Source organism: Lepidochelys olivacea (assembly GCF_965140295.1).
Source record: "Lepidochelys olivacea isolate rLepOli2 genome assembly, chromosome: 1".
NCBI lineage: Eukaryota > Metazoa > Chordata > Testudines > Cheloniidae > Lepidochelys > Lepidochelys olivacea.
Window position 1 is genome coordinate 201,220,805 of NC_140411.1, and position 17,362 is coordinate 201,238,166.

The 17,362-nt window shown below is 41.5% G+C and overlaps 1 protein-coding gene across 2 annotated transcripts; it reads left to right on the top strand.

Annotated features, from left to right (window-relative positions):
• The first annotated feature begins 841 nt into the window (after positions 1-841).
• TIPRL (TOR signaling pathway regulator) lies at positions 842-16,976 on the top strand. 2 transcript variants are annotated; one of them, XM_084627329.1, is made up of 7 exons: positions 842-1,052; positions 3,613-3,792; positions 5,161-5,260; positions 8,050-8,181; positions 9,891-9,986; positions 11,795-11,857; positions 13,819-16,976. In XM_084627329.1, the coding sequence occupies exons 1-7, from the start codon at positions 952-954 to the stop codon at positions 13,966-13,968; spliced, it is 822 nt and encodes a 273-aa protein (XP_084483455.1). In that variant the 5' UTR covers positions 842-951; the 3' UTR covers positions 13,969-16,976. The 2 variants fall into 2 exon arrangements, with proteins under 2 accessions (XP_084483455.1, XP_084483456.1); XM_084627330.1 differs by lacking the exon at positions 842-1,052 and adding an exon at positions 1,214-1,642.
• The last annotated feature ends 386 nt before the right edge of the window (positions 16,977-17,362 follow it).

Genomic DNA, 17,362 nt, shown 5'->3' on the forward strand with positions numbered 1-17,362 from the left:
TCAGGAAGATCACCGATGGATCGTAGTTTCCTCAGGAAGTCAGCGGTGTCTCGAAGGTAGCTGGGAGTGCTGGTAGCGTAGGGCCTGAGGAGGGAGTCTACATAGCCAGACAATCCTGCTGTCAGGGTGCCAAATGCCAGAGATGATGGGGAGCCCAGGATTTCCAGGTTTATGGATCTCGGGTAGTAGATAGAACATCCCTAGACGGGCATAACGATAAATAAGACGGGCATCATGCATGGGGTTCTCCAGGGATCAGTTCTGGATATGTTTCTATTCAAAATCTTAATGATTGAGATAATGGCATAGAGTGTACACTTATGCCTTTAAGGTCCAGAAAACATGAGCTAGATAATGGCACAGAGAGTACACTTAGACAGCTTGTGAAAATTTAAGGTCCAGAAAACATGACTGATGCGGGAAGATTGAAATAGGACCACAGGTTTCAAGCACCCTTCACGACACCGGGCCGTCTCCCTCGCCGAGCGAGCCCCGCCCCCTCCCTCTGCTCCGAGGGTTGGCCCCAGGGAGCCTTATACGCCCGCAGCGCCGGTCGCAGGCGCCCCGCGGGGCCCAGGCACCACCCCCCTCGCTCCGCGCGGCTAGGGCCCCTCCCCCCGCAGCCTAGACGCCCAGCGCGCGGCCAGGGCTCGCTGGGAGCTGTTGGGCCCCCGCGTCACTGGGCCTTTGTCACGTGACCGCGCCCGCCTCTTTTTCATGTTCCGCGCTCCCATCTCCCTCCCTCCGTCCGCGGCGCCAGCCTCGCGTCACGACGCCGGCTTCTGTCTGGCTCGCGCCCAGGTGAGTGACCCCGGAAGCGGAAGTGCAGGGGGGCGGGGAGTGGATTCCGGTTCCGGCGGCGCTGGTGCTGCGGGGAGACCGGCAACCGTCTCTTTCTCCTCTCCCTGTCCCCGCCGCGTCCCCTCCCCGTCCCCTCCCGCCGGCCCCGCCATGTACCCCGTGTTCCAAAGCACCAGCCGCGACTTCACTTTCGGGCCCTGGAGACTCAACGCCGCCCGGACCCACATCATGAAATCGGCCCAGGCCGAGAGGTGGGGGCGGGGCCCGCGGGGCCGGGGGGGTCGTGGCCGCTGACGCCGTTTCCAGGCCTGGTGGGTGGGTGGGTGGGTCACAGACCCGGCTCGGGTTTGACCGATCGGGCCCTCCCTGGGTGGTGGGCGGGGGCTGCCTGTGCCCGCTCAGCGAGCGCGGGAGGGCGCCTCTGACGGGTCTGCGTTGTAAACCTGGGCGCAGGCTGGGGTTTCAGCCTGACCCCCCGCGCTGTCCACCCACACGGAGGGAGTTCTCCTGTTGACATAATTATACCACCCCCAGTGAGTGGCGGTAGCTATGTTTGTCGTCCTGAGAGGCGCTCCCGCCTAGAGCGGTCCGCACTGGCACTTTTGTCTGTGAAACTTACGTTGGTCGTAGGTGTGGGGTGTTTTTTTTTTTCTTCACACCACTGACTGACAAAAGTGCTGATGTAGACAGAGCCTGAGTCTCCAAGTATGGGCCCCGCAGACCTGGGTTTACAATGCAGTGTAGGTATATCGTTATTGAGCAAGAGCTGAGTTTCTGCTAAGGAAATCTCCTAAAGAGCCACTGCAGAAAGAACTACTATGAAAAAAGAACCCCAATAAATGTAAGTCCCAAAGGGCCATCAGCTGGGGTCAAGAGTTTCTTTTGCGTCCTTTGTGTGATACTGTGGATCATCTTTTGGTTTGAGAGGCAGGGATGGTTTTGCTTTCCTCTTCCTAAGGTATTCAGGACTCTTGTTGTGGACTGATCAACTCAGGTTTTCTTACAAATGGACCACTTGCCCGTTCACACGTGGCAACAATTTCTGTTTCTATAAAGCAGTGGGGGAAACTGCTTCCTTCAGACCTGACTAAAGTTTGTTTGAAACTTGGACATTAAAGTAAATATAAATATTTCAGATACTAAAAGTAAAGTCTGAGCTTGTTTAGCAGTAACCATCTTTCACAGTTTGATATCTCTGGATCTCAAATCCTATGGTAAATTAAATCTGTCAGACTTACTTCAGCTCTTCTCAGTCTCTTGCCAATCTGTGACTTTCAGCTTGTGTTGCATTTATTTTTGTGTGATTCATTTGCTTGTTATAAACTTATTTCTTAAAAAGCTCTTTTATATAAGGCTGTCTCATGTTGAAAAATGTTTTTTGTATGCGAAGTCCTGAATAGACTATTTAATTGCATTTTGTAGCAAAGTGTATAATAAATACAGGCAGATGAAATCATAAGGTTTGGACACTATTTTTCATAGTACCTAGGAGCCCTCGTCATAAAGCTGGACCCCATTGTGCTGTGTACTGTACAAATGCAATGCACTTCTAGTCTGAAAAGTGACTGCAAAAATGGCACCTTGCTCATTCTATCTGGTCCTGATGTGTCTTAAGTTATAGCTGCTTGCTTTAGTGACTAAAATAACTTTTAGTGCATTTTTCACCTCATAGCTCTGCACAGTGATCACAATTACAGAAGAGAAAGAGAAAGAGATTCTTATCTTTTTAATCCTTTTGTCTGCAGAGCAGATTCTCCAGAGATAGTAGTAGCTTGTCAGCTTTCCTGCAGTAAGCCCTACCAATGTTCCTCAAGCCTGACCTGCATGGGCCACTTGTAGGGGAGAGAATCTAACTGTAGCCTGCATTGCCCACACAGTCTTTCGCATGTCTCCTGAAACTACCCCAAAAGAGTGCCAATTGTTTGCAATGTAGATGCTTATTTTTCTCTAATTGAGATATTAACTCCTCACAGATAACTGAACACCTGCTAGATAATGAATACTTCCATCAGTTACCAATCAGAGTAGGTTTAGAACTGCTAACCTAAAGATGAAAGGTTGCATTTCACTGTACTGATCCTCTGAGCCATTCTGTTTGCCATATGTTTCTTCAACTGAAGCTAGTTTTTTAAATGGGCAGACTGCCCATGTAGCCTTTAAGTGCTTCTGAAGCAAATATCTCAACTCTGGTGAGTTGTTGTCTTGGTAGTTCAAAAGAGTAATACTACACTTGTACAGTGCCTAGCTCAGTAGGTCCTGGTCCATGTCTGTCCCTCCTAGGTGTTGCCACAGTAAAACTACTAATAAAAATGCAGGTTCCCCGTGCATCGTTATCTTGCTCTAAAGTAATACTGTGTGGTAAGTAGTACTAAGGCTATGTCTACACTTAAAATGCTTCAGTGGCACAGCTGAGTGCTTCAGTGTAGATGCTTACTAAGGTGACAGGAGGGGTTCTCCAGCCACTGTAGCAAAACTGAGAGGTGGTAGTGATGTCGATGGAAGAATTCTTCCGTTTATCTAGCATTGTCTACATAGGGGCTTAGATCAGCTTAAATACGTTGCTCAGGGGTGATGATCTAATTAGTTCGATCTAATTTTCTAGTGTAGACCAACCACAGCTGTCTACTTGTGAACTTCTCCATGTTTAAGAGAACTTCCGACAGTGTTGAGGAAGAGAGGAGACTACTGGAATATTTTGTAGTGTGAAGGAACAATGATCACTCAAATTAAACTATGCTTGTGGGCACAGTTACAAAGTCCTGCAAATGTAGATTGCAACCCTATTGATTTAACCTCTTTGTCCGCGTGCAGATTAGCTGATGAATTGCACATGCCTTCCCTCCCAGAAATGATGTTTGGAGACAACATCCTAAGAATTCAGCATGATTATGGCTTTGGAATTGAGTTTAATGCAACAGATGCTTTAAAATGTGTAAATAACTATCAAGGTATGATTAAAGTGGCCTGTGCAGAGGAATGGCAAGAGAGCAGGTGAGCACTGCGGTATTACCACAGTAACAGGGTAAGCACTAATGTGATGGGGGATGGAGTGTGATATGGTGGCTAATGCAGGAGACTGGTAGCCAAGGCTCTGCCACTTATTGAGTGGTCTTGAAAGTCACTTAAACTTTCTGTGCTTCAGTCTCCACATCTGTAAAACTGGGATAGTTATACTTGCCTGCTTCTCAGGAGTATTGTGGTTTATTTAACACTTGTCAAGGACTTGGGTTTGATTCTGCATCCATTTAAGTCACTGGAAAAATTCCTGTTGTGACTTTAATGTTGCAAGATCATGCCCTTTGACATCTTAAAGTGAAAGATGCTACGCAAGTACAAAATGTTGCTACTGGAGGTTCCTTTTTGTTGTGCATTTAGTCTTGATACACAATTCTACTGTGTATTTATCAGGTGGTTAGCAGTGATGCTCGCAGTATATGAAGCGAGGCACAGAAGAATCAGAACTGTACAAATGCCTAAGATACATTCTGCCAGCAGAATCCTTGGGTTGAACAGGCAAACTTAAATTGTACAATACTTGACAACGTTAAACTAAAGATTTCTGACTAAAATCATATGAACGAAGCACTTACGCTATGGGAGTTGATGCTTAGAATGGTCTTCAAAATCGCTGGATAAATATGAAAAGGAGTACTTGTGGCACCTTAGAGACTAACCAGTTTATTTGAGCATGAGCTTTCGTGAGCTACAGCTCACTTCATTGGATGCATACCGTGGAAACTGCAGCAGACTTTATATACACACAGAGATCATGAAACAATACCTCCTCCCACCCCACTGTCCTGCTGGTAATAGCTTATCTAAAGTGATCATCAAGTTGGGCCATAGCAGGAGAGTGAGTTTGTGTGTGGGGGGCGTTGAGGGTGAGAGAACCTGGATTTGTGCTGGAAATGGCCCAACTTGATGATCACTTTAGATAAGCTATTACCAGCAGGACAGTGGGGTGGGAGGAGGTATTGTTTCATGATCTCTGTGTGTATATAAAGTCTGCTGCAGTTTCCACGGTATGCATCCAATGAAGTGAGCTGTAGCTCACGAAAGCTCATGCTCAAATAAATTGGTTAGTCTCTAAGGTGCCACAAGTACTCCTTTTCTTTTTGCGAATACAGACTAACACGGCTGTTGTTCTGAAACCTGGATAAATATGGATATTGTCAATAAGAAACAGTAGTGTATAGATGTGGCCTGACACTAGTGTCTTTGCACAGGCAAAATCGCTATTTCCAGGAAGTTTTGACTGTTTAAGGACATCAGTGTTGGGACCAGGGTATGTGTCTCTTGTATGTGGTATTGTAATGTTAAATGATTATTACAAAGTGTGTTTTCTCTTCCTTTATTGAGGACTGAGGCTGAACACACAAAAGAAGTAGTTAAACCATATGATTGGACCTATACGACAGACTACAAAGGAACATTATTAGGAGAAACTGTAAAGTTAAAAGTGAGTCTTTTCTCCTCGTTAAGTGCTCATTGCATCGCATTGTGTTTTGACTTATTGAAAAACAAAGCATGCCTTCTAAAATAAGGTTGCATAGTTTTGAAGAGATCTGCCTTCAAAGTATAATTGGGGTTTATGGAGTCTTCAGTATTTTTTTTTTTTTTTAAGCAAATCACAGTTCACTTTGAATAATTTAGTGTTTGGGTTTTTTTAAATCTGAATTATATATAAAAATGCCCCCAAAGTCCCTTGTATTTGGAATATATGCTTGTGTGTGTGTGGGGGGGGGTTCTTAATGTTTATTGGGTTACAACTGAAGTCCTGAACTCCCCAGATATGTGAGGACTGAAGTTCTCCTGTAATTCTGTAGTACTCTAAGCATGCAGTGTGCCAGCTGGCTGTGACGTTGTACCCCAGATTTGGCTGTTAATCAGTGGTGCTGTGTTTACATACAGTAATAACTGTGTTCATACCTCATTTGTGACAACCTCTCCCCGATCGTAAGTAACTGTTTTAAAGTAGCTCTGAAATATCCAGTGCATCTGCTTGATATTAACAAGCAAAAAAACCCAAACCCCTCAATCCCCTACCTCTACTAGGCAGATGATTCTAGTTAATCCCCTAGCCTTACTATAGTTATTTAAAAAACCCTAAACTCTTGGGTCCCTTTGGAATGAATTGTGCTATATAAATATAAAACTTCTCATGTTGGCCAAATGGCCCTTGGCCTGGTACCTTTTCAGAGAGGATAAAAGTGGTAGCTTTGCGTGTGTGTACAGAATGAGAGGACCTGGGAAGTGAGAAAGATAACTGCACAGAAAACTTGGGTAAGGGGAAGAAGCATTTTTTTATTGTCTGTCTATAAAAATTCTTGGTGTTCCATATAAAATATAGAAGCTTACAGTATTTATAACGAAAATACTATTCAGAAATATCTATTAATACATGTCACACTGTCTGGTCTGGCTCACGATTGTGAGTGCCAACCTCAGGGCAGACTGACAAAAACAGGACACATATCCCGAAATGGTGGTATGGTCTATAAATAGATTTCACCAAGCCAGTGACAAATATGAACTCCTGGATCACTACACCAGTCTTACAATGGAAACATAGACAGTAACCTTAGACTTTTCAGTCTATCTTGCCATCCAGGCAAGCTGGACTTAGTGATAAATGGTCATTTACACCAAAAATCACAAAATATTCAGATTGCTTCCAGTCCCAAGAGGCCAGTCATTTACCCCAAATCAGTTGGTACCCTAGATCTTACACCAAAGACAATGCAAGTAGCCAATCCTGTAAAAACTATCTAAAGGTTTTAAAATAAATGAGTTAGTTACAGGTTAAAGCAAGCAAACATACGCACAAATAAGTTGCAATAAAAATGCCAAGAGTGACAGAGTTGTGATCTGTCAATTCAAAATGTCTTTCAGGGCAGATCCAGAGGTAACCCGTGGGGATCTCTGGCTTCCGTTTAGTGTCTCTGACCCTGTGAGAGTTCAAACAGTAAAGAGATGGAAATGTTCATGTGTTTTTGGGCTTGTCTTCGTGTATAGTGCTATAGTGGCGCAGCTGCAGCGCCTTAGTGAAGATGCTACTGCATCGACAGGAGAGCTTTGCCCATTGGCAGTTACTTCCTGAGAGATAGTAGCTGTGTCAGTGGGAGAAGCTCTCCCGCCGACATAGTGCTGTCTACATGGGGGATTGGGACTGTATTACTGCATCGCTCAGGGGTTTGGATTGCTAAAGTTATACCAATATAGGTCTGCAATGTACTCCTGGCCTTTGTTTTATTTCCTTCGTTTGGCCTGCAAGTCCACTGAATGAGCTTCCTTGCACATGGCATTTCCAAGATGTGATACAGCCATTCACTAATCCTTTGTATTGTGATGTTCCCTGATAGCCCATCTGATTTTGATAGTTCTTCTGAACAGGCTGGTGGGAGCACTCTTATCATTTGAGTTCACAAGATTAGAGCAAACATTTTCAAAGTTATAAAGCAAAACGTACATATTTCCTGATAGCATGGAATGCAGACATTACAAATAAAATAAATTCATGCAAAAACTTGCAAACAATCTACAGACTCTGAACCCTAAATACATTCTTATAAGACTTAATACCTATTTTGGGCAACACTGACACACAAATGAGCTGGTCTGGTCTCCAGCTATGAGTTTGTCAGTTCTTAGCTAATGCCTGCAGTCTTGGCAAGAGCTGGCTCCTGGGCGGCCAGCATCACAATACTCTCAGTACTTCCCCAACTGTTTGAAATCCAGAATTCAGTCAAAACTGTTTGCAGATACTTTTTTTTCAAGTGAAATTTAGCAAAACCCGTGCTTAGCCTGCCCCAATCTGCAAAATGACAGCTCATGGGAAATCCCAAACTTTACTCTTGGAATTTTTAGCTTTTAGCAATTTTTTTCTATAAGAAGCTCAGAGACTTTTGACTGAGCACCACAGAATTAAAGATGTATTAAACCAGGGAGTTGCAGAGTACAGGGTTTTCAGCAGAAGACATAGTCTGCAGATATCTTATGCCAAATTATGCTAGAGAGACAAGGTGGGTGAGGTAATATCTTTTATTAGACCAACTTCTGTTGGTGAGAAGAAGACTCTGTGTAAGTTTGAAAGCTTCTCTCTCATCAAGAGAAATTGGGCCAGTAGAATTATTTGGTCCAGTAAAAGTAACTACCTCACCCACCTTGTCTCGCTAATATACTGGGACCGACACTGCTACAACATCGCTGCCAAATTATGCTAACTATTCTTGAACTTAATTTTCCTAGGTTGTACCTACAACTGATCACATTGATACAGAGAAATTGAAAGCCCGGGAACAGATTATGTTTTTTGAAGAAGTTCTGCTGTTCGAAGATGAGCTTCATGATCATGGTGTTTCAAGCCTGAGTGTAAAAATAGTGAGTTTAATCACTTCCTAAATACATATTCCCCCACTCCCCCAAAAAATCTTCTCTTGAATTGCAGTTAAGGAAAGTAAAAAGCAGACCTAATGTACTGTTATAGGTTTAGTTAAGACCCATTAAATTGATGAGTTGAACAGCAGGCCTTCTTTCAGGTTAAATGTAAGACAATTGTGGCCTCCAAGACAAAGGCACACTCAAGGTCACTCAGGAGTTCGAAAGACTTTGGTGGAGGGTTTTTGTTTGTTTTTTTAATTTTTTTTTTAACTGAGTACTGTTTTTGAGTAAGGGAGAAGTGTTCTGTGGGTGTGGGGAGAGGGCGAGAGACGTGCACAGAAGCTGAAGCAGAGAGAGAATGCTAAGCAGACATAGCCTGCAATATGCTGAGAGGAGAGGTTTTGGGTCAGCGTACTGGCTGAAAGTTTGGTTTTGTGAGCAAAGAAGCAATCTCCTTTTTAGTTTTTCTGGGTTTTTTGTTTTGTTCCTCCTGCATTTGAAGAAAGAGGACTTTGTACATTCTTTGTAAATAAACAAAAATACCAGACTCCATCATGAGTGTTTTCTCCCAATGGGAACAACCCACAGGTCCCCAAACTTTCACAAGCTGTTTGGATTCAAAGTGGGAACAGTACAATAAACTAAAATTTAAAAATTCCTTCAGTGTAAATAATCAAGGTGGTTTTAGTGTCTCAGGTAAGGAACATTTCTAAAGGGGATTTACCTTGACTCTGTCCCTCTATAATAACAGCTTGCTTCTGCCGTTTCTCACCTGCTTCACAAGGGGAGTTGAGGATTAATTTGCTGAAATTTGTAAAGCACTTTGTGAATGCTGTAGAAGTGTGTATCAATTACCATCAACGTCCTAGTGTTCATTCTTTTGTTACAAAATCCTTAAATGAATAGGATGGGATCTATCCCCACTGCTTGGGTTGGAGAGGTGTGCTTCCCAGCCTGGGTAGAGAGACACACACTTGCACACTAAAAATAACAGTATGGCCATGGCAGCATGGGCGGTGGCTTGGGCTAGCCACTAGAGTACATACCCAGAGGACTGGGTGTGACTGTACCTGTGTGGCTAGCTCAAACTGCTGTCCATGCCACTGTGGCCACACTGCTATTTTTAGCATGCTGATGTAAACCAAGCTAGTGCGTGTCTTTACTCCTGCTGGTTCACAACTACAGTGTCGAATTACCGTTGGGGGGTGAGGCCTGTCTTATGTGATGGCCTGGATCATAATATTGAGGAGTTATGTCTGTTTGGGAGACATTTAATGCCCCAACTGGCAAATATATGTAAAATGTAAGTTTTTTGTTTTTCTTCCTAAAAGCATAATCTTGTAGAAGAAAAGGATATTGGTATCAGAGGTTACAAGGAACAATCTTTTCCCCTGTCACGGCAATAGGCAGGGCAGGATCATTATAAATGTTATGTAATAATTTGTTGAATCATGTTAATTATGTACATTGATATTTTCTCAATCTTTTGAGGCAGCTATAACAGATCATTAGGCACAGACCTTGACTGCACCATTTAAAGCTCACTGCCTCCCATTCAGTCCAGTGGAGCTTATATTCTTCACAAGACTGTGGCTTGGAACAGTCCAAGCGCTACTAGCACTAGTGGTTCTGAACATCTGGCTAAATGGCTGCATATTTTACAGTAAAATGTCATAATGTGTCAAATGAAACATCTTGTTTTTTTGCAGAGAGTAATGCCTTCCAGCTTCTTTGTGTTGTTGAGGTTTTTCTTGCGCGTTGATGGTGTACTTATCAGGATGAATGATACAAGACTTTACCATGAGGTAAACACTTATATCCTTGATGTCTGTTTCATGTTCCACTTGGCAGAATATGGCCCATACAGTGGTACTGTCATTGTATGCAGTGGTGGTGTAGCCGTGTCCGTCCCAGGATATTAGAGAGACGAAGTGGGTGAGGTAATATCTTTTATTGAACCAACTTGTATTGGTGAGAGAGACAAGCTTTTGAGCTTACAGAACTGGGAAACTAATTCAGTGTCACAGCTAAAATGAGTAAGTTTCCCAGACCTGCAGAAGAGCTCTGTGTGAGTTTAAAAGCTTGTCACTCTCCCCAACAGAAGTTGGTACAATGAAAGATATCACCTCACCTACCTTGACTCTCTAGTGTTACTTTCTGTCAGAGGAATTGCAGAAGTCACAGCAATGCTGATGTTGGGTTAGGGAGAGTAGAGGCTAACTGGACTGAACTTTGAATTTATTATTTTATGCATATTTATTACGGTAATGCCCAAGGACCCACTAAGAATGGAGCCCCATTGTGCTAGGCACTGTACCAACACAGAGTAGTAGACAGTCCTTGACCTGAAGAGCTTATAGTTTAAACAGACAAGAGAGACAAAGGGTAAGGGAAAGAAGTGGAACATACAAAGTGAACACTATGATCTTGTTCTCTATGCTAATTGCTCCCAACCTCCAGACATCTCCTGTTGGCTTGTTGTGGCTCCCAGCAGCATTTACACATCTCATTCGTTTATGTATTTTACATAATTACATAATTTCCTCTGCTTTAGTTTCCCATCTTTAAAATGTGGATAACTTACCAAATAGGTGATATTGAAGCTTTATTAAGCTTTATTTATTATGAAGCTGTCTGTAAAGCACTTAGAGATGCTTGGATAGTATGTACTTTAGAGGTCTCCTTCCTTTACTACTCTGTTAAACCAGGTAGAAAGCTATATGACTACCGGGACCGTCTCGCTGTTGCTGCAGAGGGTACTGGCTATATGTGTATTGCTCAGTACAGGACATAATTCAGCATTATTTTATGCAGCCATTTGAGTCACATGCACATAGTGTCTGGCTCCATGACAGGTAGATCATTTTGGAATAAAAGACAGCCTTCTGTGGAAGTCAAAATCCACTGTACTGTAGGTACAAATTGAGAAACTCCCTTGGAGTCTGAATTTTCTGCTTCTCAAGTCATACAGCTCCCCAGGCCTGTAACCATGCATTTGGAGGAGAAGAGAACTTGTGATGGTGAGGTGCCTGTGGCATCTAAATTTGACACCTTCCTCAGTATTTAAAGGTGGGCTGCCATATTCTGCTGCTTCTTCCCTGTCTGTTATTGAAAAATATCCTGGTAGGATGGATACCTCTTTGTTGTTGCCTTGTTGCTCTATGGCTGACTTCTGGAGAGCGCCACAGACTGCACTCTTCTCGGGGGAATTTTTGTGATGCTGTTGCCAGACCAAGGTGCAAGAAACTCCTAAGATTGCACTTGAGCCCAAGCATCCCATGAAATGAGATCAGGGCACTTCTGGGATGTATTGTTTGTTCCTCCCTTCAATGCCATTGATGATGCCAATAATTGGGCTTCACCTGAGCAAAGATTAACAAATATATTAAATTATAGTTCTTGTTTTGCAGAAAAATGACTGCTGGGAGCTAGATTGAAATTGCTAAACTTCATTTTTTTTTCCCACAGTAAACTTAAATTCTAGTCTCTACACTGAAAAATCTTTAGCCAACAAAATCCAGATGTATTCAAATTCAGTTTATTTACAATGTTCAGTTCACAGAATACTAGAGAATATATTTTTGTAACTGTTTTGACTGTTTTCTCTTATTAGGCTGACAAGCCCTACATGTTACGGGAATACACATCTAAAGAAAGCAAAATTTCAAGCTTAACGGTAATGCATTTTAAACATGTTTTCCACGTATACTAGCTTCAGTGTCTTATGACTGGTGTAGAAAGTGCCATATCAGGTCAGAGCTCTGCTTGTTTTAGCCTTGTACCTCAAGAGAGACAAAACACCTCCTGACCATTGTGCAGTGCTATTTGGAGGAAGATTGATTCTTGGCCCTTGTAGATAATCTGCCCATAAAGTGACACATGGTACTAGATTACTATTCATCTTTGTTTGAATAGTTATAAATATTAGCATTATTATAAATAATAGAATTATTCATCCACAGTTTAAGACCCCATGATCTCCTGTGGCAATTAATTCCGCAGACTAGTGGTTGCCTACACTGCTAGCAATATTTGAGGTCTATTTACTAACACAGACTGATGCAGACTGGCTGATGCGAATGCTATAATTGGCCTTTAAAACTGAAAGGCCTGTGGTCTTATGCTACTAAAGTGCATTTGTACAATAGTATAAGCGCTTAGAGAGAACTGCAAGATCTAGTTGTTAGAGCTAGGAACTAAGAGTTGGGACTACTGAGTTCTTTTCTTGACTCCACCATTGACTCATTGTGTGACCTAGGACAAATCACTTAATGTTTCTCTGCCTCATTTTCCCCATCTGTAAAATGAGGCTAATGCTGCACTAATTTTGGGGGGGATTTCTGGGGCTTTGTTTGTAAAACATTGGAGATCCTTAGAAGTAAGGGATTATGCTATAAGAATGACCCTTTCTTATTCAGCATACAGTATATGATCCCTGCATATCTGAATTAAATCTGTTTAATGACAGAATCTAAGTTTGTGTTGTAGAGTCCACATAGCTAGCAGAGTGAACTGGATGCTGTTCTGCCACATACTTCAAAATGATCATCTAAGCTACAGAATCTTTATTGCTGGTCATGATAAAGGGACAGAGCACAAATGGATTTTCCTAGTTGAGTTTGCAGAGCTACCTGTTAGATAAAAGTCAGCTTTGGACTTGTAAATTGGGAACATCGGATCTAAAAATCATTCAGAGTAGTATGAAATCCAGCACATTACATTAAGAGCCAGTTTCAAAATCCAACAGCACTGTGCTTTGATAAAAGCCTGAACAGGCTGCAGTATGGGCTGCATTCCAGCAACTTTTGAGTAATATAAGGCTTGAAGTTAGTGTTCTCAGAATAACTCCCCTTCAGACTTCTTGTAAGTAATGTGGCAGTGTAGTCTCTGGAAGCACCTATAGAGAAGAGAGTTTGTGAAATGCCTCTTTCATTGAATTATCTGGTTTTAATTTAAGATGCTTGAATGAAATATTTCTAAACACTTAGAATTAGAGCATTTTTGCTCTGAAAATGCAGGTTTTTTGGTGGTTCCATTTACTGAACAGGTTGGTTCCCTGTGTGTATTCAGAATTCTGTCTGCTGACTTCAGTGTCTAAAACTTTTACTGGTAACTGTATTGGGCTCTTCAGAACGAAGAGGAAGTGCACTGACATTATTAACAGAATAGTTGATGTGCTAGTCAGTTACACCTGAGCTACTCCATTGAAGATGTTGGAGTCATTGGGAGACATTAAACATGGGACTCCACAATACCATTTTCAGCCACTTTTTGGAGCAGAAATTCAATTTAAAAATACAATCAGTTAAAAAAAAAAAAAAGTGAAATGTAGTTTTGAGTACCCCACACTTGCCCTTGAGTGTCCCTGCCAGTTTTTGTGGTCTTACAGTTATATTTTTCTATTAAATGTTTTTGTTCTAAAAGACTCTCACAGAGCAGGAAAACAGAGTGTACACAACATTCAGTTAAATGTATAAAGTACATTGAATGAATATAGCTGGCTGATATTGCGTGTTTTAACTGTAGTCAGTGAATATTTCATACAGGTGGGAGTTTAAGTTGGGTCCCTTTAAACTTTGCTTTGAAAATATTCGTTTGTCTGTTGATTTATTTCTAACTAAAATATTTGCTCCTTAGCATGTTCCACCCTCCCTGTTCACGGAGCCTAATGAGATCTCTCAGTATTTACCTGTAAAGGAGACTGTTTGTGAGAAGCTAGAATTCCCAGAGAAGTTGGATCCTGAGCCTACAGCCTCATCAGAAAGCACATGCATGGAATGTAAATAAATGTGACTTTTTGTGGACTTGAAATGGGCCCTCTTCTGGAGATCATATGATCACTTGACCATTACTACTGGTGTAGTTTCACTATTTATGGGCTAAAGATCATTTGTTTGGCTAATTTTTCTGTAGCCTTAAGGGGGCAAAAAGCTCATTTCAGACAGGTTTCACTAATGTGTATATTGTCCTTTTTTTTTTAATTATTATTTCAAACCCCTGTCTGGAATTAATGGTAGACTGCCATTAAGTGAGAATTGCCTTGGAGAATAAACTCCTCCCATGAATAGCAGTTTTTGTTCTGTTTTGAGCATTTGGCAGCTATATTGCCTACACCCGCAACCACTAGCACCCTGGATCAAGAATTTTGGCTCTTGGTACCGAGAAGCTAGTGTAATTCACAAACCTGAGCAGCTTTTATTAATTGTATGTAGAATTTGTCTACAATAAAAGGTTTTGTTCCCTATGATGTATATGATGATTGACCTTCTGTTGTACATTAGAAATTTTGCTTGACTCCCCTTGGTGTAAGATAATATACAAGTTGGGTAATTTCTCTGAATTTTAATCCCAGACGTTTTATTGGAGGATATTTATTCTTCCCTCGTGAATAGCTTTTAAAAAGCTAGCAATGTGCAAAGCATTACAATTTCCGACACATTATTAAGATATCACCTTGTTCGGGAGCCGTTAACACAGAGCAGGGAAATGGCTTGAAGTTAACAGAGGCCCACACAATGGTAAGTTTATCAAGTACCAATTCACCTGATATCTAGTGTGGCTGGACTGTCTGACAATACTAATCTGATTTACTTGTATTAGGTGTGCTGCTAATGAAGTATTCTAGTCATTAAAATGAATTGTACTGCATCGACTTCCCGGCCAGCCCCCCATTTAGTTGGTCGTGGCCTGACAATCAAACTGCTGAGTCCCAGGTATTTCAATTCCTAAAGGGTTGAGGTGTTCGTTTTTTGAGACTAGAGTTTCCCAAGCTTTAAAGGGACAATATTTTAGGTGTGAAATTTAGGTTTTATTTCTTACATACTACAAATCCTAATATGATTAAAAGTGTATTTGTGTATGTATATTCATGATTCTGTTCCAACACAATTTATACTTTTGTGGATTTAAACATTTACCCTATGTAGTCGTAAAACCTGAACACATCGATGTGATATAGCATGAGAACCAAGAATCTAAACTGACCAATCTGGTTTCATGCCCATATTGAATGACACGCAAGAATTAAATGCAGGTGATGACAAAAAGTAAATTTTAAGTGTTAAACTGATTCAATATTCCACAATGGTGGTAATAATCTAGATGAGGGAAGAAAAGTTTTAATCTTGTTAAGAAATGTATATATTCTAATTCTTCTCTGCATCAAAATATGCAATTTAGAGTTTACCCATAGTGATAAGATATTTAGATGTTTTACAAAAAATTAAGAAAACCATTGCGACTTAAAAGAATGAAAGCTGTTTTGGTTTAAGATGACACTGAATTTTAGAGAAAGCTACTGCCATGATAGTGATGGCAGGTGTCTTTCTGAAGATTGGCTTCACTAGTGCAGTGAGGCAGTATGGTCGAGTGGAGTGAGCATGGGGCTGCAAGGCAGGAACTCCTAAGCAGTAGGCCTGGCTCTGCCACAGATTCACTGTATAACTATGGGTACGTCACTTAACCGTTCTGTGCCTCTGTTTCCCATCTATAAAATGGGGGTAATACATTCCTACCTTACTGGATTTGTGAGGATTAATTTGTAAAGTATATCCATGCAAAGTATTCCTGAATACACCTGCAGCCTTACATTTGGAAAAGACTAGCATGCAAAACAAACACATTAAATGATTTACTCTCAGTTTGATTCAACTAGAGAAGAGGACTGAGTTTAAAATATAACTTACTACTCAAAGAGCTAGCTAATTTCCAGGTAGATGTTACCCAGGGACATTTAGAGTGTGGGATGACTGCATATGTGGCCACTGAGAGGCAGGTAAATCCTCATATGCAAAAATCCCCAATTTATTCTTTCTCCAGCACCAGGCCGCAGCTACCTCCAAACTACTTCTCCCCGCACTTGGTTCCTAGTTAAGCCCCCTATATCTAGATAAACAGGGTGAATCTGGCAGGGAAGGAATTTGACATGGAAGCAGACATAGTAAATAAATTTGGGGGAAATACATTTAGGTCTCATTCAGTGAGGGGGAAAAGAAGGCAAAGGATAGGAACAACATTGAGCAAAGAGGGGGCTGTTGTGCGGGGAAGTAAGTCTTACTGCATCCTTTATTTAAAGCATATACCATTTTAGATGCCTCCTAAGAGGCTTAAAAAAATCAGACATTTTGGAGTCGTGGTTGGTAGTGATGGAGAGGAGAGTTGGGATGCTGATAACATAAGGAAACATACCTGTGTGCTGGCTAAAAATACTATGGTTCAGGTTTGGTCAGTGATAATGTTCAGCTCCATCACACTGAGGCAGGATGGAGGAGAAAAATCCACCTATTTCATCTCTAGTATTGAGAAGGGGTGTATTGCATGTTTAGCATATATTGTGTGTGTGAGCCCTTCCATTACTGCTTCTAGTGTTTTGTGATCTGTTTAAAACAGCTGTGGAGTTTGCACTTATCTCTGAATATGTTCACATCTGATATCCATCTTTTTTGGCTACCATGCATTTAAATGGAATGTGTACCTTGGAGAAATCACAGGATCCTATTAGAAAGTTATACTTCCCTACAAAATAAAATGCAGTATGGGGTGTTTTCTCTTGTCACTCTAAATGTGTTATGTTGTGTAAATACACAAGAGGCTGAGAAATTGGTGTATTGGATGCTGCTCAGATACAAGCTTCCCAGAGGAAAGAAGCCAGTGCCAGTCTTATGTGATGTGCACAGGTTGTATGCCTCTGAGGGATGGGGGAAATGCTTCTCTGGCAGTTTTGTGGTCAGTTTAATATGTGATGGTCTATATTTGTAGTTGTCTATCACTAAATAAAATGTATGCAACATTTTATAGTTCTGTCTAAGTCTGAGTTTTATTAGAAAAATAAACATAAAAAGAATGACGGTATACTTGGATGATGTATATTAACCTTTTTCAGATACTTCTATCTCATGATACACCACTTTAAATATGAAAACAAATAGGGTAGCATTTCCCAAAGTGCTGCTATGTAGGGAGGTGAACCCAAAAGCCTAGCTGAAGGGGCAAAAAAAAAAAATAATAAAAAAAAAAATGTATAAACGAAGATGGCTAGGCCTCTAACAGCCCATGGTGGGTTGAAGGCAGGATGTGATTGGTTTAATTTTTCTAAAGCAGGTGAGTGGGGTTCAGGTTTCAAACGTTTGGGAAGTACTGTATTAGAGCATAACTTTCAGAGGTGATGAACACTCCTGGCTTC